The 22,294-nt window shown below is 31.8% G+C and overlaps 2 protein-coding genes across 2 annotated transcripts; both read left to right on the top strand.

Annotated features, from left to right (window-relative positions):
• Positions 1-2,260: 2,260 nt before the first annotated feature.
• LOC116113707 (acid phosphatase 1-like) lies at positions 2,261-14,456 on the top strand. Its single transcript, XM_031399871.1, has 4 exons — positions 2,261-2,497; positions 13,894-13,970; positions 14,083-14,257; positions 14,358-14,456. The coding sequence occupies exons 1-4, from the start codon at positions 2,261-2,263 to the stop codon at positions 14,454-14,456; spliced, it is 588 nt and encodes a 195-aa protein (XP_031255731.1).
• A 4,683-nt stretch (positions 14,457-19,139) lies between these two features.
• LOC116113752 (stem 28 kDa glycoprotein-like) lies at positions 19,140-20,483 on the top strand. Its single transcript, XM_031399918.1, has 3 exons — positions 19,140-19,614; positions 19,739-19,948; positions 20,029-20,483. Exons 1-3 carry the CDS (start codon positions 19,277-19,279, stop codon positions 20,210-20,212), a joined length of 732 nt encoding a protein of 243 aa, XP_031255778.1. The 5' UTR covers positions 19,140-19,276; the 3' UTR covers positions 20,213-20,483.
• Positions 20,484-22,294: the final 1,811 nt, after the last annotated feature.

The raw sequence follows: 22,294 nt of genomic DNA on the forward strand, positions 1-22,294 counted from the left end.
AAAATTCCTAAAAATCGCCTTAGTATCCATAGAGATAAGACCAGCTTGGCCTCAATTCTCTTCGTCCCTAAGGAGATCATTGACTACTTGAAGTGCGTCCCCTTCCAGGATAATTTGGTTGATCCCAATATCTACTGCTAGAATACTGCTTGAAGAGCTGCGAAACTCAACCAAGTGTGCATCTGGGAACATGGTTTTCTTCATTCTCATAGTTGCCATAAACCTGCCTTGCCAGTCCCGAATTGCAATTCCAACCCCAATTGTGCAGTCTTCTTTTCTCACACTTGCATCCCAGTTTATCTTGAAGATACCTTCAGGTGGTGGCTGCCATCTTAGTGAGCTGGGATCAGGAATCTAAGGATGAGCATTAGGAGAGGTCCTCGTTTGATGTAAGGATTTTAACATGTCCAGTTCTTGAGTTGCATGGTGAATGATCTGGGATGGAGTAGAAATATGATGTTTGAAAGTAAACTCATTCCTCCTTTGCCAGATTTTTGAGACCACCACTCCAAATTCAGCTAAATGCTTTTCCTCTAATTTGGATAGAAAAACCATAACGAGCTCTCTGAAGTCGGTGAAATTGTTATTCATCTTTTGGAAGGTTAGAAACAGCTTGACCAAATATCCTTGGCAACAGCGCAGCCCCATAAAGCATGCAAGACATCTTCTTCTTTTGAGCAACAGAAGGGGCAAAAAGGATCCTAAATCACCCTTTTCTTGACAAGGTTACACTTGGTTGAAAGAATGTCTTAGCAAGCTTTCCACAAAAATAGCTTCTCGGCATTAGTGATGGGAAGCTTCCATAGCTTCTTCCACTTTTTATTCTCATTAGCTGCAGAAGAGGATTGGCCTCGGGATGAGAGTTGGGATTTGTGTTGGCTTAATAACTTGTTCATTAATAAATTTTCTTAGTTTTGTTTTACACTTGTATTATAAATTTATTCCATATCGTCAAACACAATCATAAATATATTAATTATAAAGAGCACTATAAATAAATACTAATATTTTTTGTATGACTTATACCCAATATATTATTTATTATAAGTTTATTTGTAATCGTATTGTTAAGTTTAATTAATGTCTTCACTCCCTTAGAATGAGTTCTTAGCTATGTTTATGCAAAACCATCTTCAAAACATACACAATACAATCATCACCAAAGGACAACACAACATTTTGTACGTGGTTCAGTGTATCCATCACTTTCATATTACCTATTTTATTAAACCAAAAAAGAAAAAATTGAAGCTCACAACATCCTTTCATTTCCCATGATAAAAAAAAAAAAAAAAAAAAAAAAAACTAAAATTGGAAGGTCTAACTCATACAAATTTAAATTTAAATTAAGTTTTTGAAAATCACACCTCTTGATCTCAAAGTCAGCGTTTTCATTGACGTATCCTGCAAACTAACAGATTACGTACTCACATGCATGATTATAAACGTTTTTCATACATCCATCGACTTAACTATTTAATTAATCACACAAATGATCCAAAAAACACCCACTGTTCTTACTCATGTGGTGCCTCTCTGGCTATCTCAATGTGAACTTAATTTTATATTACCCTCTTTTGTCGATATTCATTGATTCTTGTGAATTTGGAAACAAGAGAAATGACAAAGAAAATGTCAAAATTAAGTATCATCTTTTCATTAATATCACCCCAAAAGCTCCACTTCAAAGGATCAAGATGCACTTTCCATTTTACTTATTCATCAATTTGGTGATTTAATCAATCGATCACCACTCACCAGTTTCAGGCAGTCATATTTTCTAACCCTTCTAACCAATGTAAAATAAAAAGGCATAAATCTTATAAAATATGGAAAGAAATCGTGAGAACTCAACCAAAATGTAAATCTGTATCTCCTAAATAAATATTATATAAGATATCTTTATATATATATAAAGATCTTTGGAGCATATGGTTAATACACCATACATATCGTATGAGCTACAAGGTTATGCTCAAAGTCGCAAGTTTTTAGAAATTATAAAGAAAGAGGTCATTACACAAGAAAGAGGCTATAAAAAGGAGGCAAATTGGCAACAAATTAAAGTATCAACTCTAAAATATTTCCCTTCTCTACAAAAACAATATTATTGCCAATGTTCCCATTGCTCTTATTATTCCTGGCTACACTTGTAGCAACATCCCAGGCCCAGGGTGATCATATCCACCTTCTCCTGCCGCAATCCGACGCCAGAAAATACGATATTCCGAGCTTGTCATGCCTGAGCTGGCACCTTGCCATGGAAACTAACAACACTGTCGGATTCGAAACAGTTCCAAAAGAGTCTTTAATCTACGTGGAGCAATACATGTCAGATGACCAAGACAAGAAAGATTCCGCCGTCATTATTGATCTAGCTTTACGCTACGCTAGAAACCTGAAACTCGGCGGCGACGGCAAGGACATTTGGGTCTTTGACATAGATGAAACAACACTCTCTAATTTGCCTTACTATGCTAAGCATGGATACGGGCACGTAATCATAAAATAATTTATTTAAGTTGAATTATTATTATAAATTATTACCTATATATTCCTTCACATATAAGCCTAGATTTGTTTACTGTTGTTTGAGATTATAACAATGTCAACAACTGATATTAAACTTAGAAAAATATTCGAAGATTCGGCATAGATAAATGTTTAGTGTTCAATATTCTAATTAATGACTAGAAATTCCGGGTAGTTGAGTGATCAAGAATCAGTTGTATAAAACTTTAGATGATTAGCTATGTTACAAGCCTTAACCTCACCCAGGGCGGCAAGAACATCTGGTCTTTGACGTAGATGAGACCACTCCCTCTAATTTGCCTCTTTTCGCTCAAATGGAATACGGGTACCTAGCTACTCATAATTATAATTTTTATCAAGATTATGTTAGAATAATGTTAATTTATATATATATTTGAACCAAGCTTTACTTTTGTAAAATTATTTCAATAAATTAAACTTCTCAGCAAATTAGAAGTTAGACCACCTAAGTTTTGTCATATTCAGATATCTTCTAGTATCCCAAAATTCATCTAATTTTCTTATATATATTCCACCTACGTCATGAATACATATTGATCATGATGTTGGAAATACTTTAATTCACATAAGGAGGCCCATGGTTGTTTTGAAATAATTAAATTGGTTAAAGGGCATGAGTCATGACAGTCATTTACCTTTAAAGGAGAGGTTACTACAATTAATAAAAGAACTGCAATTTGGCAATTAATAAAACTGCATGCTATATAAAATGGGTTTTCTCTCTCTATTCCTTAATATATGTTTTTCTTTATCCATCAAAATAAATTGACATAAAGGGAACAATGGGAGAAAATACACTACTTTCTTTCGCATCATCAAGAAATTTAATCATGAAACCAAGTATGTATTACTTCTTTAATAAATAGTGAAAAATCATTTAGTTTCTGATATTACGATTTATGTTTATGTAATTTAAGGCATAAAAATATAATTATATTATTGATTCTTTGTCATTGATAAAATTGCTATTAAGTTGTTTTTTACATGTGGTATCAGAGCAAATCAAATAGATGTATTTTTTATTAAGTTGATTTTTTATATATTAGGTGCTTATGGTACAAAGAAATTAGATTGGGTTTGTAAATCTCTTAAATGGTTGGAAAGTTGGCTAGAATCGAATTTTTCTGATGTTGAAACATGATTTTCCAAACATGTTTTTCAATAAAATTTCCAAAAGTTTGGGTCAAGCATTGACCAATATAATAACACTATTTCTTTACTTGATCCAGCCCATTTTTGAGGCCTTTTTTTTTTTAAAGTTTACAAAACCCAAATAGAAAAAGCCCAAGCCTTTTATTAAGTGAGCCATTAAAGAAGCCCAAGTACTATTTATTAAATGAGCCCAATTCAAACCCAAACCCAGTAAGAATGATCCATAAAAGCTCACCTCATTAAGTATAAACGAGTGAAACTGATCTGGCCAAACGTCAACAATTCAAACCGATCAACAGGTCAAACCAATCCAGACCATTGACTAAACTAGTCAAAGGGTAAAAAGGGCTAATCGACTCATGAGGGCGCGTGCCCAACATGTGAGAGCACATGCCCGACGTGTGACAATGCACGACAATATGTGCGGCATGTGTCTGGCGCGTGAGGGCATGTGGCAATGCGTGGTAGGGCGTGAGGGTGCACGTGAAGGATGTGTATAGGTTTATAAAGTATAATTTTCTTTAGAGAAAGATAGAATGTCACTTAGGATATAATTATAGTTATTATTTAAGTTTGATAACTATATTACGTATAATTTGTTAGTCACCAAAGTGGCCAAATTAGAATGATTATCCCATAGATATCAAACTAATTTAGATTCAATTACTCAAGATCATTAGATGCTTTAGTGAGATGACATGATGTATTTGACATGAATAATTTGAAATTCATAAATTAGAGGATAGTTAAGGATCGTACAGTGGTAGATTAATTAACCCTATAATTATGAACATAACTGAGGTTAATTAATGTACTTGATTAAGTGTGTTTAGTATATTCAAAGATAACGAACATGTCTAATGAAGTACATTTGATTACCAATTAAGAAAATTACATCAACTAAGTTTAATTATTATATATTGTTATATCTCCCAAAAGAGATTTTCAATATACATTTATGTTTTAATAATAATAAATTTTAATATCTAAATCTAAAATTATGTATTAGGCATAAATGTAACCCCGGCACCCCATTGTATTACGTGTATGTTTGTATATATATTTATGCATCGGTATGACTTTTGCATATTTTCTACTTTTTGTGTCTGGATGAATGAAAAAATTGTGTTGGTTGGTTGTGGGAGTGCCTTTTTGTAGTATGTTTATTATTTGGAGTGTGTTGGATTGGTGACTTGTAATAGAATTCATATTGGTTACGGGTTGATTAATTGTATATCATGCGTATGCATAACATATGTTGAATGGAGTTGTAGTCGAATATTATTTGTGTAGTGATTTCCTAATTTGAGTTGGTGAAAAGAAATCCAGTCAATTAGTGGGACTGGTTTGTTTGATTGATAAATGAAAGTGTTTTGGTTAACATTTGTCTTGATAAGGACATTATTGTTGAACCATTAAGAAACATTATAGGTTGTTCTTGATATAGAATTTGTAATGTGATACATGGAAGGGACTGTGTTGATTCAATGGCATATGACTTTCATGATCCTTATAGGTTCTTGCTCAATAATGTTTATATTCTGATCATTTTAAGATAGAGTAATGCTAGTTTTACAAATACACATACAAAGGGGACATATAATGTTTATATGCTGAACGCGACTTGACTTTACTCATTACGACAATATCAATGGGCGTAGAATTCACCTTATAAGCATCCAAATCACTTTAAACATTGTTCTTTATCCTTTATTCAACTAATACTTCCATAACCAGTGTGACTTCTGAGTCCACTTAACATTTATCACATATGAAAAATTGGTGTCAAAATCAAGCACAACAATTTCAAACTTGAATTTCTCCTCATCTAAGTCTTACTTAGGAAAAATACAGTCTTCATAGTTAGTAGTTAATAAAAAATATATTAAAGAAAAAATATTGATTATAACAAAAAAGAAAAAGAAAAAGAAAAAAAAAAAACCTGACCTGTATCAGAAAATTCTCAAAGTTAAAAGATAAGCTTGAACGTTGTGGAAAAGTTGGTTCTTTCTCTGGGCATGGAGCCTCAGTAACATGCCTTTGTTGACAATTGAAAATATTAAAACGATTGAGGCAAGAAATATGAAATTATTTATTTAAGTTTTAATTTTCTTTTTTTTCCATTTCGCTTGCTTATTGATATAATACTTTTAACAATACATTATCTTCCTTCATTTCTCATACTGAAAAAATTAGATACTGATACATATTTAATGTTAAATTTAAAAAAAAAAAAAAAAAACTTTATTACGTAAGTATTCAACTCATAAAAAAAGTTACAGTCAACCCATATTATATACAAATTTAAATTTCGAGAAATATGTCTGCACTGTGTACAATTTTGTTGCCCAAAATATATTGCTAAACTGGGAATATTTTGTTAGAAAAACCATGACTTAAGCTTCAAGAGGTACACTTTATATCAGACCCCTTTGGTCCCCCCATAAATATTGTCTCACATAAATATCAGATCAACCACGGCTTCCCTGAGATCCACTCAATTCAATTGCTATTTCATATTTATAAAAGGCCGAACGACTTGTGCATACTCAAGGTTTACTGTAATGATAAGTTGGTACTCAAAAGGTTTTAAAACGATAAATAGGTCCTCCGTCATATTGTTAGTGATTTTTGTTATTAATAGGAAAAGACTAAAATGCCCTTCAAAGTTTCAATTTTAGTTTTTTTAATTAAAAATTTCTAAAAGGCCCCCTAGGTTTGCTAATTTAATTAAACACCCCATATATAAAAGTTGTTAAATAACAAAAACACCCCCACCACCCCAGTGCCAGATTCCGGCCATCATCGCCGGAATCTAGCCGAAAAAATGCATTACGACACAAATCCACGGATCTGTGTCGTAACTTGCCGATCTGACCTTTTCGGTCAGATCCGCCATGGATCTGGTCGGAAAAGGTAAGATCTGGCCGTCAAAGCAGCACCAGATCTGGCCTTTTCGGCCAGATCCGGGCTGATCTGGCTGGAAAAGGCCAGATCTACTGCCAGATCTGGCCGTCGAAGCCGTAGATGGAGTTTACGGCGGCGACGGCCAGAGCTGGCCGTAGATCTGGCCTTTTGCGACCAGATCAGCCATGGATCTGGCCGGAAAAGGCCAGATCGAAGCGTTACGACACAGATCCGACGGGTCTGTGTCTAACGCAACTTCCGGCCAGATTCCGGCGGTGATGGCCGGAATCTGGCACTGCAGGTGGCAGGGGTGTTTTTGTTATTTTATAAAAAATTTTATATATTGAGGTATATTTATTAATTTGTAAACTTAGGGGGTTTTTTAAAAATTTTTAAATTATAAAAAACTAAATTCAAACTTTTTTTAGGGCATTTAATCTTTTCATTATTAATAAACAGTAATAAACAGAATCACTAAAAAAATATGACGAAAAGTACCTATTTATCATTTCAAAACCTTTTAGATACTAACTTATCGTACGATAAACCTTGGGTACGTATAAGTCGTTCTCCCTCATATAAATTAATGTGGCTAGTAGAAATAAGTGCCCAATTCTGACCTCAATCGTTTTAATATTTCAATGTCAACAAGGCATGCTACAGAGGGCTCCATGCCCGGAGAAAGAATCCCACTTTCCCAAAGTCCAAGCTTATCTTTTAACTTCGAGAACTTTCTGATAAAGGACAGATTTCCGGAGAATTAATAAAAAAACAAATCCCTTTGATAATTTCATTAAAAAAAAAAAAACTTGTACATGCAATTTTTAAACTCCTTATAGACAAATTATGTCATATAATTTTATGTAAAAATAAGGGAGGGGATCTTGCTCAATCCACTATCATGGAATAGTATATACTTGTAGTCCAATTAAATTATTTGTGGGTATCACAATGGTAAGGACAAATTAGAGATGTGTGAATATACATATAATTTCAGTTCGATTCTCTATCTACTTATCCACAATTTAAACGAGAGGTTGTGGTGGTGGGTTGTTGCTAGGGGTGAAATCAATTAGTGATATGGGTACTCGAACTCGATGCTACAGTACTGAGTTCTAGTTTGGTTCAAGCTAGAGCTTGATGAATTGAGTTTGAACTTGAATGGTATCTAAAAGTCGAATTTGTTCGGTTAATCAGTTTTAATAAGCTTTCAAGCTTAATCAAGTTTGGTCGAGTTTAATCGAGTTTTTGAGTTTTTTGTACAATGATCAACTCGACTCGTGGGATTATTCGAGCTATTGGAACTCAACTCGACAATATGGAGTCGAATTCAAGCCAAGTCGAGTTGCACAAGCAACTCAACTCAATTTTTACCCCTAGTTGTATTGGCTAGTCTTCCTGAGAATTAGTCGAAGTGCATGTAAACTAACCCAACACTTGGTCAAAAAAAAAAAAAAAAAAAAAAAAAAAAAAAGATAGTCCAATTTTTCATATGGATATGTGCTTAGAATTAAGAAATAAATTAGCTATGAATTGTGTTCACGCAATAGACCAATAGATTGGCTAGTGGACACGATTGGATACGATTAAATTAATAAAAACATAATTAAAAAATATTTTGTTCTATTTCTTCATAATTATTATTATTTTTTCTGTTTATCTTTGTAATTTGCTCTTAATTCTACGGTTTTATTTTATTTTGATTAAATGTCAGTTAGGTTGATGAGATAATGAGGCTAAGTTTTGTTCATTTTTTTAAGTCTTTTTGTTTTGTATTTTCTCTTAATACTACGGTTTTTTATTTTAATTGTATGGTCTTTTATTTTTAGTCTGTTAGTTGTGAGAAAATGAGACAAACTTTTGCTGTTTTTTTACCTCCTTTTTGTTTAGTAATATTGCTCTGAATTCATTTTTTTTTTTTTTTTTTTTTTGTTATTCAAGTATTCTTTTAGTCTATGTTACGATTAGAGCCTAAATATCAATTATATCTTTAACATCATACACAAAACCAATCAAGAACAGAACATACACGATTTTACCATGGTCACGTTCAAATTGAACAAACTGCGTCCACGTGGGCTCTAGAATACTAAGACTCACTGCACTAGGATATTGAGAGTTAACAGAGTACAATCACAACCAAACAATCGCAAAACCCTCTATACAGACTAATCACTCAATCAACCACAATAACCCTTAATCCTAAGAGAAAACTATCCTAGCTTCTCTACCCTTGAAGGGACACAACCTTCTAACCACGATTCAACAGATTGCACAATGGTTACAAGATTTAGAGTGTACAGATGAACCTAGCAAAGAGAAAGTTTTTAATCGAAGAGAGCGACAGTGTTCTTTAAAAGCTGAAAAATCACACGCTTATATACCTTGACCAACAAGTGGGAGTCCAACCATTGGATTAGTTACAGATTGACGACAAGATTGCAAACAATAAAGGACCAAAACGGCAACGCATGGTGTTAACCAATACAGAACATTTAATGGCTTCACAATTAAGTCTGTTTGGTTATGAGTAAATGAGGAAACGTTTTGTTAAAATTTTAATCTAGACTGTGAGTTTTGATTTTAATGATTGGATAGAGTTATACAGCTTAAGTTTGATTGCTTCTTTGGCGATTTTAATCCATCTCTTATAACATTTATGTATTTTATTTGTTTCAGAGTTGTGATTGAGTTTTAAATTTGGTGAATATTTTTTAGTGGATTGTAATTGCTTGTAAACTCTTTTGATTATATTGGATTTAAGTGAATCTTTAGATTCTCGGTTTTTTTCTCTCTCACAATGAAGAGGTTTATCCACATCAAAATTTTCTTGTGTTTTTTATGAATTAAATTTCAAGACCCTTGAAGATCTATGGGATGAGGAGTCTAACCTTTTATATATCAAATTTCACTGCAAATGTCATCTATCTTTAGATCTTGTTTGTGTTTTTAAGTCTTGAATTGATTACTTAAGGTCTTGAATGGTTGGATGGGAAGATGAAGAAGTGATACAGGAGGAGGAGGCGGAGATGAAGAAGAAGATGATGGGAAGACGGAGAATGAAGAAGTAGAAGATAGTAGGCAGTTTAATAATAACACTTCGGTATATATGTTAGAATTTAACGGTCACTAAGATATTATTTAATAATGAATATGGAATATATGAAATTAGGGGTGGGAACTTATAGATTTAGGAAACCTTGGTGGGAACATGTCGTTATCTAACAAAATTTTCAATCTCTATTATTTGAACTTATTCGGCTAGTTTATAACTAATAAGGTAAAGATTCTTTTAACATGTGCGACGTTTGGTATGGAAAATCTGTCTAAATCAATTGTATTAAATAAATGTAAAATTTTTCTATCTCTAATTATATATATAAGACTCATTTACCATGTGATTTTAGTACATAATATTAAATGAAAAATAAAAATAAAATATGTATTTGCGCCTCAAATATCGAACACTTTGATGGTCAAAATAAGCTACCTATATAAATCGAAACACTTGTGGTTAAACTTTAGCATTGCAACTGAGTGATGCTTATGGCTCTTCGCATTTTATCTACTGACTCCGATTATATTTCCTTCTTTATTATGTTTTATCCTTTAAAAATTATTAAGGAAGATAAAAGTATTTGAATATTTACATACATATTTCTTACAATTTTCATACAACATTTCTCATACAACTATGATTATATGAAATTTAATTTTAACTTTAAATTAACCAATCATATGTCAATAATGTGTATGAAAATATGTATATGTATACTGTATTTATGCACAAATCATCTAGAATGAATCTTTTGCTATTAATTTAAATTTTTTTATACTTTCTACATCGTAAATCCAAAATATATAGATCATGAATGAACGAGTTTGCTAATAGTACGAATATATATTTTGGGTTTATTTTTTATCCTTTTTATTATTTTAATTTCAATTGTATTTGTACATTTATCAGTTATATATTTATATATTTTTTATTCTTTATTTTTCTTTTTTAAGAAAATTGTCATATGAATCATGATTGAAACTTAACAAAGTGTGCAACCGATTATATGTTTGATTGATATTAATTGAAGATAAAGATAATAGTATATATAAAGAGAAAATATAATATGAATGGTGAGATATTTATAATGGACTGGGTTTATTAGACATTTAGATATGTTTTTTAAAAAATTTAAAAGGATAAACTTAGAAATAGGGTTTATAAAGATAAACGATGGGGTCAAATAACATCACTTTATAACTATAGAAAATATATTTTAGAGCTCGTCTGCTTGAATTAATTTTTTTCATACCAACTGTTAAGTTTCTCTTCATATGGGGCGATCGCTTCAAGATTCTCCCATGAATCCATGATGCATTCATTTAATACTACAATTAGATGAATATTAAACAAATATTTTTTCTAGTCAACAGCTCTATTGTTCAATATAAGTGCTTGTAATAATCTTGAATTTCGATTAAACACATCATTTAGTATTTTCTTTTTCTTTTGGTAATTAAGCTTTAAATAGAAAAGGAAAAATAATGTATACAGTGGCCTATAAAGGCAATCAATAACACAGGACAAACTCCTAATATAGAATCAAAAATAAAAGTTTAACCAAGATTAAAGAGTTAACAAAAAACACTATCTTCCAAACACATCTTACCATCGGACAAGCAGTGGGTTAGGACGAGACAAAAGCTATACAAGACCACATGGACGGAGGAGGGGGGGTCAAGGAGGGTCATTGACCTTCATTGACTTTGAAAAATTATCAAATATATATATGGACTTTACTTTTAAATTCATCAAATATTCAAATATATAAAATTAAATTCTTAGTTTTTGCAAAAAAAAAAACCCACACATACATTTAAAAATATATAATGAATTTATCTATTATTTAATTGTACAAAGAACAACAGAAGAAAGTTTGTATATTTTTTTACATATTTATAAATAAATATCATTTCTAAAATTGTTTGTCAAACTAATTATGTCAATTGTTTTGGATTTCAATACTTCTTACTATATATATTCTAGCAGTGGCGGATTCAGAAATTTTTTTAGAGTGGGCCAAAATAAAAACTAATTATATATTAATATTTTTGTTAGGGTGAGCCAAAATCCAAAATATATATATTAATATTAAAGAAAAAAAAATTGAGGGTGGGCCAAGTGGGCTGGATCCCGCCATGTTTCTAGGGCTAGCTTACAACCCATGCCACAACCTCTCACTTAAATTGCGAATGCTCAGATGGAAAATCAAACCTAAGACTATGTACTTATCCACACTTCCCCACTTCGTTTTAACTATTAGAACTACAAGATAGTCACATCAAAATATTGAAGTTAGGAAAAAAAAGACAAATATCAAAAATCTATATTTTGATGCATTATTTAAGAGGTCGAAACATAAAAATGAAATTATATAAAAGTTATGATATTTACTATAAAAGCTAGATAAATATTGAACATTTTATTAATAAGAATTTTATTGTAGTTTAATTTGAAGGTGTTATTATTTGTGTGGCTTAAACTTGTTCATTAATAAATTTCTTTAGTTTGTTTTACACAATTATTTCCATATTGTAAACAAAATCATAAATATATTATTTATAAAGAGTATATAAATAAATACTCATATTTTTTTTATAATTATTACAAAATATTATTATTATAAGCTTTTACAATTGTACTGTAGTTTAATTCACGTCTTTACCCCTTATTATGAGTTTTTAACCCTCTTCAAAACATAGCAATAAATCATTACCATAGGAAACAACATTTTGTACGTGGTTCAGTGTATCCATCACTTTCATATTACCTATTTTATTAAACCAAAAAAAAAAAAAAAAAAAAAAAAAAACTAAAATTGAAGCTCTAACTCATACAAATTTAAATTTAAATTAAGTTTTTGAAAATCACACCTCTTGAGTCAAAGTTAGCGTTTTCATTGCCGTATCCTGCAAACTAACAGATTACGTACTCACATGCATGATTAAAACGTTTTTGATACATCCATCGACTTAACTATTTAATTAATCACAAATGATCTAAAAAAACCCCTGTCTTTACTCATGTGGTGCCATCTGGCTATCTCCATGTGAACTTAATTTTATATTACCCTCTTTTCTCGATATTCATTGATTCTGTGAACTTGGAAACAAGAGAAATGACAAAGAAACTGGCAAAATTAAGTATCATCCCAAAAGCTCCACTTCAAAGGATCAAGATGCACTTTCCATTTACTTATTCATCAATTTGGTGATTTAATCAATCGATCACCACTCACCAGTTTCAGGCAGTATATTTAACCCTTCGAATCAAGTAAAATAAAAAGACATAAATCTTAAAATATGGAAAGAAATTGTGAGAACTCAACCAAAATGTAGATCGTATATTCTAAATAAATTATATAAGATTATATATATCGATCTTTGGAGTATATATTTAATACACCATGCATATCTATGCGTTATAAGGTTATGGTCAAAGTCGCAGGTTTTTAGAAAATATAAGAAAGAGGTATTACACAGAAAGAGGCTATGAAAGGAGGCAAATTGGCAACAAATTAAGTATCAACTCTAAAATATTTCCCTTCTCTACAAAAACATATTATTGCCAATGTTCCCACTGCTCTTATTATTCTAGCTACACTTGTAGCAACATCCCAGCCCAAGGTGATCATATCCACTTCTCCTGCCGCAATCCGACGCCAGAAAATACGATATTCCGAGCTGTCATGCCCGAGCTGGCACCTTGCCATGGAAACTAACGACACTGTCGGATTCGAAACTGTTCCAAAAGAGTGTGAAAACTACGTGGAGCAATAAGTGCAGGTGACCATACAAGAAAGATTCGGCCGTCATTATTGATCTAGCTTTACGCTACGCTAGAAACCTGAAACTCGACGGCCACGGCAAGGACATTGGGTCTTTGACATAGATGAAAAACACTCTCTAATTTGCCTTACTATGCTAAGCATGGATACGGGTACGTAATCATAAAATAATTAATTTAAGTTGAATTATTATCATACATTATTACCTATATATTCCTTCACATCTAAGCCTAGATTTGTTTACTGTTGTTTGAGATTATAACAATGTAACAATTGATATTAAACTTAGAAAATATTCGAAGATTCGGCATAGATAAAAGTCTAGTCTTCAATATTCTAATTAATGACTAGAAATTCCGGGTGGTTGAGTGACCAAGATTATTTGTATAAAACTTTAGATGATGAACACTTCTAAGTTTGCCTGAACCTCACCCAGGACGGCAGAAAACTGGTCTTTGACTTAGATGAGACCACTCTCTCTAATCTGCCTCTTTTGGCTCAAATGGGATATGGGTACCTACTCATAATTATATTTTTTTATCAGATTATGTTAGATAATGTTATTATATAATTCTAATTACTACAATTTATTTTATATTGATATGGTGTGAAAATAATATCTCAGGACTAAGCCGAGGGACACGACATCGAGAAGGAATGGTTTGAGGAAAGCGAGCACCAGTTTGCCGGCGAGTCTTAGGTTGTACAATGAGTTATTGCGTCTTGAGATAAAGGTTGCCTTCCTCACAGGAAAATCTGAAAGCTTGAAAGATGCTACAGAAATCAATCAAGAAATCTCGGTACACCAAGTGGGGGAAACTTATCCTCAAGTAAGTTATATATTTAAATTGAAATTTTATTGATTGTATTTGGATCCTCTAATATATTTTTTGGGTGCAGGGGATCAGAGTCTCCATCAAAGCTATAAATGTGAATTCAAATCAAATGAAAAAGAAGAAGCTCGAGGAGATTGATGGATACGAATTATTGGAAACATAGGTGATCAATGGTCCGATATCACGGGAAATACCCTAAATAGTTTATTTCTTAATTAGTATTACAAATTAAAATAGTTAATTCAAAATCTTATTCGATTATTTATTAGTTCAAGTAGTGATGGCAATGGGCGGGCCGGGACGGGTACCCCTTGGCCCAAGCCCAAGCCCAAGCCCGGCCTCATAACACAGACCCAAGCCCGGCCCAAGCCCACTACGAGTATGATAGGCAAAGCCCAAACCCGACCCGACGGGTTTTTTATAACGCAGGCCCGGCCCAAGCCCGCCTTTTTAATAATGTTTTTTAAATATTAATAAATTTCAAATTTTCTTTTATATTTTTAATTTTAGAAATAATTTTAAATATAATTGAGCTATTTCTGCAATAATTTAAGCAATAAGTGAACAATTAAAACTTCTAATATTTGATTATACTAACTTTTCAGCTGTGCATATATGTTATGGGAAATCCACTTTTAAGTTGAACCAAACCCATCTAACTCATTTAAAGGCAATTTAACAGGTTAAACCTTCAATATGGGAGAAAATTGAGGGTAGAGTTTGGGAAAAATGGATATATATATATATATAGGATAATATTGCAATAAATATATAGTAAAGGGTAAATTAGTAAAATTAATACTAAATTTTTTGGGACGGGCTAGGGGGTCGACTAAAGATATACCTATGCCCACCCGTACCGAGGTCGGGCCTTAAAATCAAGCCCAGGCCCAAGCCCAAGCCCGCCAACCTCGGGTAAAACCCGCCTCTTTTGGGTCGGGCCAGGTACCCGAAAATATCGGGCCCATTGCCATCTCTAAGTCCAAGTATAAAGATATATTTTTTCTTTATTTATTTAATTAATTAGGAATATTAGTTTTTATGTTATTAGTAAAAATGAAAACATATAAATAATAGTGATGTGATATTAATGACATTATAAATAAATATTAAGATTATTTAACTTTAAACAATTTATAGCATTATTCATAACTTTTAGGTGAGGTTAACTATTTTTTCTTTTTGAATTTAATATGACTTTTTGGCTAAGTATTATTGTTGAGCACGCGGCAAGGACACAACATGTATAAACCAAGCTTTACTTTGTAAAATTATTTCATAAATTAAACTTCAGTAAATTAAAGTTAGACACCTATTTTTCATTTCAGTATCTTCTAGTATCCAAAATTCATCTAATTTTTTATTATATCACCTCATGATGAATATATATTGACCATGATGTGGAAAGTTTTTAATCACATAAGGTGGCACATGGTGTTTTGAAATAATTAAATTAGCTAAGGCATGACTCATTACTTGTGATTCATTTGTGAGGTATTACCATTAATAAAAGAACTGCAATTTGGCAATTATAAAGCGCATGCTATTAAAATGGGTTTTCTCTCTCTATTCCTTAATATATGTTTTTCTTTATCAGCAAAAGAAATTGACAGAAAGGGAACAAAGGGAGAAAATACACACTTTCTTTCACATCATCAAGAAATTTAATCATGAAACTAGGTATGTATTACTTCTTTAATAAATAGTAAAAATTCATTAAGTTTCCGATATTAGATTTATGTTTATACAATTTAAGGCATATAAATATGATTATATTACTAATTCTTGTCATTGATGAAATGATATTAAGTTTTTTTTACCTGTGGTACAGAGTAAATCCAGGTTTAGAAGCTGAGTATTTTTCATTAATTAATTTTATATATTAGGGTTCTTATGGTATAAAAAAATTAGATTGGGTTTGGAAATGACAAATAAGATGACTGTCAAATTAGATTGGATTTGTAAATCTCTTAAATGGTGGAAAGTTGAATGGAATCGAATTTTTCTGATGTTGAAACATGATTTTCCAGACATGTTTTCAATAAAATTTCCAAAAGTTTGGGTCAAACATTGACCATATAATAACACTATTTCTTTGTTGATCAGATCATTTTAAAGCTTTTTTTTTTTTAAAGTTTATAAAACCAAATAAAAAAGCCCAAGCCGTTTATTAAGTGAGCCAGAGCCCAATTCACAACCCAAACCCAAAACCATTAAGAATAATCCATAAAAGCCCAACTCATTAAGTATAAACGAGTGAAACTGATCCGGCCCAACGTCAATAGTTCAAACCGATCAACGGGTCAAACCAGTCAGCCGTGACTAAACTAGTCAAAGGGCAAAAAGGGCTAATCGACTCGTGAGGGCATGTGCCCAACATGTGAGAGCACATGCCCAACATGGGACAATGCACGACAATATGTGACGACATGTGTCTGGCGCGTGAGGGCATGTGGCAGTGCGGGGTAGGGCGCAGGGTGCATGAGGGCACGTGAAGGATGTGTATAGGTTTATAAAGTATAATTTTCTTTAGGAAAGATAGAATGTCACTTAGGATATAATTAGTTATTATTTAAGTTGATAACTATATTAGTATAATTTGTTAGTCACGAAAGTGGCCAAATTAGAATGATTATCCCATAGATACAACTAATTTAGATTCAATTATCAAGATCATTAGATGCTTTAGGGAGATGACATGATGTATTGACATGAATAATTTGAAATTCATAAATTGTAGGATAGTAAGGATCCTACAGTAGTAGATTATAACCTATAATTATAAACATCACTGAGGTTAATTAATGTACTTGATTAGGGTGTTAGTACATCAAAGATAACGAACATGTCTAACGAAGTACATTTGATTACCAATTAAGAAAATACATCAACTAAGTTTAATTATCATATATTGTTTTATCTCCCAAAAGAGATTTTCAATATACATTTATGTTTTAATAATAATAAATTTTTATCTAAATCAAAATTATGTTAGGCATAAATGTAACCCCTGCACCCCATTGTATTACGTGTATGTTTGTATATATAATTATGCATCGGCATGACTTTTGCATATTTTCTATTTTTGTGTCTGGATGAATGAAAAAATTGTGTTGGTTGGTTGTGGAGTGCCTTTTTGTAGTATGTTATTATTTCAGTGTGTTGGATGTGTGACTTGTAATAGATTCATATTGGTCAGGGTTGATTAATTGTATATCATGCGGTGCAAACATATGTTGAATGGAGTGGTCGAATATTATTGTTGTAGTGATTTCTGTTTGAGTTGGTGAAAAGAAATCCAGTCAATTAGTGGGACTGGTTGTTGATTGATAAATGAAAGTGTTTTGGTTAACATTTGTCTTGATAAGGACATTATTTGAACCATTAAGAAACATTATAGGTTGTTCTTGATATAGAATTTGTAATGTTATACATGGAAGGGACTGTGTTGATTCAATGGCATATGACTTTCATGATCCTTATAGGTTCTTGCTCAATAATGTTTATATTCTGATCATTTTAAGATAGAGCAATGCTAGTTTTACAAAGACACATACAAAGGGGACATATAATGTTTATATGCTGAACGCGACTTGACTTTACTCATTAATACAATATCAATGGGCGTAGAATTCACCTTATAAGCATCCAAATCACTTTAAACATTGTTCTTCATCCTTTATTCAACTAAATACTTCCATAACCACGTGTGACTTCTGAGTCCACTTAACATTTCTCACATGCGAAAAATTGGTATCAAAATCAAGCATCAACAATTTCAAACTTGAATTTTCTCCTCATCTAAGTCTTTATTTAGGAAAAATATCAGTCTTCATAGTTAGTAGTTAATTAAAAAATATATTAAAGAAAAAAATATTGATTATACCAAAAAAGAAAAAGAAAAAGAAAAAAAAAAAAACCTGACCTGTATCAGAAAATTCTTCAAAGTTAAAAGATAAGCTTGAACGTTGTGGAAAAGTTGGATTCTTTCTCTGGGCATGGAGCCCTCAGTAACATGCCTTTGTTGACAATTGAAAATATTAAAACGATTGAGGCAAGAAATATGAAATTTATTTATTTAAGTTTTAATTTTTATTTTTTTTCTCATTTCTGCTTGCTTGTTTGATATAATACTTTTAACAATACATTATTCTTCCTTCATTTCTCATACTGAAAAAATTAGATACTGATACATATTTAATGTTAAATTTAAAAAAAAAAAAAAACTTTATTACAGTAAGTATTCAACTCATAAAACCATAAGTTACAGTCAACACCCATATTATATATACAAATTTAAATTTCGAGAAATATGTCTGCACCTGTGTAGCTTAATTTTGTTGCCCAAAATATATATGCTAAACTGTGAATATTTTTGTTAGAAAAACCATTGACTTAAGCTTCAGAGAGGTACACTTTATATCAGACCCCTTTGGTCCCCCAATAAATATTGTCTCACATAAATATCAGATCAACCGCGGCTTCCCTGAGATCCACTCAATTCAATTGCTATTTCATATTTCATATAAATTAATGTGGCTAGTAGAAATACGTGCCCAAATTCTGACCTCAATCGTTTTAATATTTTCAATTGTCAACAAAGGCATGCTACAGAGGGCTCCATGCCCGGAGAAAGAATCCAACTTTTCCACGACGTCCAAGCTTATCTTTTAACTTCGAAGAACTTTCTGATACAGGACAGGTGTTTTTTTTTTTTTTTTTTTTTTTTTTATAATCAATATTTTTTAATTAACTAACAACTATGAAGACTGATATTTTTCCTAAGTAAAGACTTAGATGAGGAGAAAATTCAAATCTGAAATTAATATGTGCATGTATAAAAATCAAGTTTGAACTTGTTCATCTCTATTTTCTCTTCTCATTAGTTTGATCAGGTCGAATATACACCTTGCTTTAGCCTATATACAGAAGAAAAATTATGCAAATTCAAAATTAAAAAAAACATTATTATAGCCAGCTACCATGAAAGTGTTTTCAGTATTCTTCTTCCTGCTAGCTACAGTTGTAGCAACGTCCCGCGGTAGCCAGGATTCTTCAGACTCATCATGCCTCAGTTGGCGATTTGCCGTGGAAGCTAATAATATTAGAGGATGGAAAACAGTTCCCAAAGAATGTGAAAAGTACGTGGGGCATTACATGCTAGGCTATCAGTACAGGAAAGACTCCAAAGCCGTCACTGATGAGGCGTGGCGCTATGTTAAAAGCCTCAAGCTCCCCCGCGACGGCAGAAACATATGGATCTTTGACGTTGACGAGACCTCTATCTCTCATGTGCCTTTTTTTTCCAAGCATGGATTCGGGTATGTATTCATAAACCGTTACGTTACAACAAATATAATTAAAAGATTTGATTGAATCATGATAGTATAAGGGTTTAAGTACGTGTGATAACATAGAGATATGACCATGGTCTGAAAATTTCAGGGCAGAACCGATTAACAAAACGTTGGCGTATGAATGGGTCAACAAAAGCAAAGCGCCAGCTTTGCCGGAGAGTCTTGAGCTTTACAGGAAGCTATTGTCTCTTGGGATCAAGGTCGTGTTCCTGACGGGAAGAGCTGAAGAATGGAGGAAGGTCACTGCAACCAATCTGAAGAACGTTGGATACCACACTTGGGAGCAACTTATCCTCAGGTAACCAAAGTTTTTAATCAACCAATTATTCCTTTTTCTTAATTAAATCATTTTCATTTAATTAACCCTTTTGGTTGCAGGGCGTCATCTTATCCGACAAATGCAACAGTTGAATCATATAAATCAAATGAAAAAAGGAAGCTTGAGGAGATTTATGGGTACAGGATTATCGGAAACATAGGTGATCAATGGGCTGATATTCAGGGGATCCATCGAGGCAACCGCACGTTTAAGCTGCCTAATCCAATGTACTACGCACCATAGTTAAATGCTATGAATTCGGTTTCCGGAGAATAAAAAAACTTTGTCATATATATTTTAATGTAAAAATTAAGGGGATTGATGATCTTGCTCAATCCGCTACCATAGAATAGTGTGTACACATGGTCAAATTTAACGTATCTTTGGATATCCCAAATGGTAAGGGCCAATTATAGATAGTTTGAACATGTGTATGGTCTCACGTTCAATTCCAAATACTATGAATTCGGTTTATGAAGAATTAATAAAATCACAATCCCTTTAATATTTTAAACTGATGATAGACAACTTATGTTATATATAATTTGAGTAATCGACTTTTTCCCACCCAAGGTTTGCCTTAATGACACTTTCTCATCCAAAAAGTTTCAAAATATCACTTTCCCACACAGTTTATATTCCGTTAATATCCAAGACACACTTCACTTTCTCAATCGGTGTTCAACGAGTTAACAGAAGCCAAGGTACGAGAGATTTTGTAAAGTAGAGACTAGTGGATCGAATGGTGGTGACAGATTGAATATCATTCCGAAAATCAACTAAGAACAGTAAACATTAGCTTTGAGGTGACAGATAATCGGAGAAAAATTAGGTGTCAGAGTGAGAGGAGTTTTATAAAAAAGAGACCAAAGCTTCAAAAGGTGACAACAGAGAGAATTTTTGCCATCCGAATCCACTTGGGGTATTAACGAATATAAAATTTGGGTGGAAATGTGAAATTTTGAAACTTTTTAGCTGAGGAACTGTTATTGAGACAAACATTGTGTGGGAAAAAGTTGTCTACCTATATGATTTATGTAAAATTAAGGGGATTAATGATCTTGCTCAATCAACTATTATAGAACAGTGTGTACGTATAGTCCAATTTATCTAGCTATGAATTAATGTTCACGTAATTAATGACCAATGAATATATTGGCTTAGTGGATACGATTGGATACGATATTTAAATTAATAAATATTTTCAATCTTCTCTTATTTGAACTCATCTAGCTAGTTTATTAAGTTTGATTAGAACGAAAAACCAGCTTATATTGACTAATAAGATAAAGATTATTATAACATGTGCGACGTTTGATATGGAAAATCTGTCTAAATTAATCCTATTAAATAAATGTAAAAATATTTTCTATCTTCTAACTTATATTAATATAAGACTCATTTACCATGTGATTTTTTTACATAATATTAAATGAAAATAAAAATAAATTATATATTTTCGCCTAAAATATTGAACACTTTGATGGTCAAATTTGGCTATCAATATAATTAGCTAATTGCTAATTGCTAATTAGGCTATAAGCCAATATAACTATGGGGGATGTCATTGAGATCCCAATTATTATTTTCTTCTTTATTATATTTTCAACCTTTAAAAAAATTACCAAGGAAGATAAAAGTATTTATGCGCAATTCATCTAGAATAAATCTTTTACTATTAATTTAAGTTTCTTATTTTACTTTCTACATCATAAATCCAAAATAATATAGGTCATGGTTGAACAAGTTACCCATCCGTGGGTAGTCAGATAGTTAGAGCGAATTGAAGATAGTATAACAGCCACAAGATCACAGGTTTAATTTCTTATCTAAACATCCGCGATTTAAGTGGAGGCCATGACAATAGGTTGTTACGCTAGTCTCTCCCAAGGATTAGTCAAGATATTCATAAGTCGACGCAAACACCTTAGTTACAAAAATAAAATAACATATAGTATTATATTTTTTGGGTTTATTTTTATCCCTTTTTTTATTATTTCTAACTTTCAATTGAATTTGCACATTTTTTCAAATTTTATAAGTTTGTTATTCATATGAATCCATGATTGGAACTTAACAACGTGCACAACTAATTATATGTTTGATTGAATAATGAAAATATAAATGTAAGGATTAATTTATAAATGGATGGGGTTTATTTAGATTTTAAAAAATTTAAAAGGGTGAACTTAGAAATAGGGTTTATAAAGATAAATGATGGGGGCAAATATGATCACTCTATAACTATAGAGAAGATATTTTAGAGCTCATCTAATTAAATTATATTTTTCTCATCCCAACTGTTAAGATTTTCTCTTCATATGG

This window comes from Pistacia vera, unplaced genomic scaffold (genome assembly GCF_008641045.1).
Source record: "Pistacia vera cultivar Batoury unplaced genomic scaffold, PisVer_v2 Contig69, whole genome shotgun sequence".
Taxonomy (NCBI): Eukaryota; Viridiplantae; Streptophyta; class Magnoliopsida; order Sapindales; family Anacardiaceae; genus Pistacia; species Pistacia vera.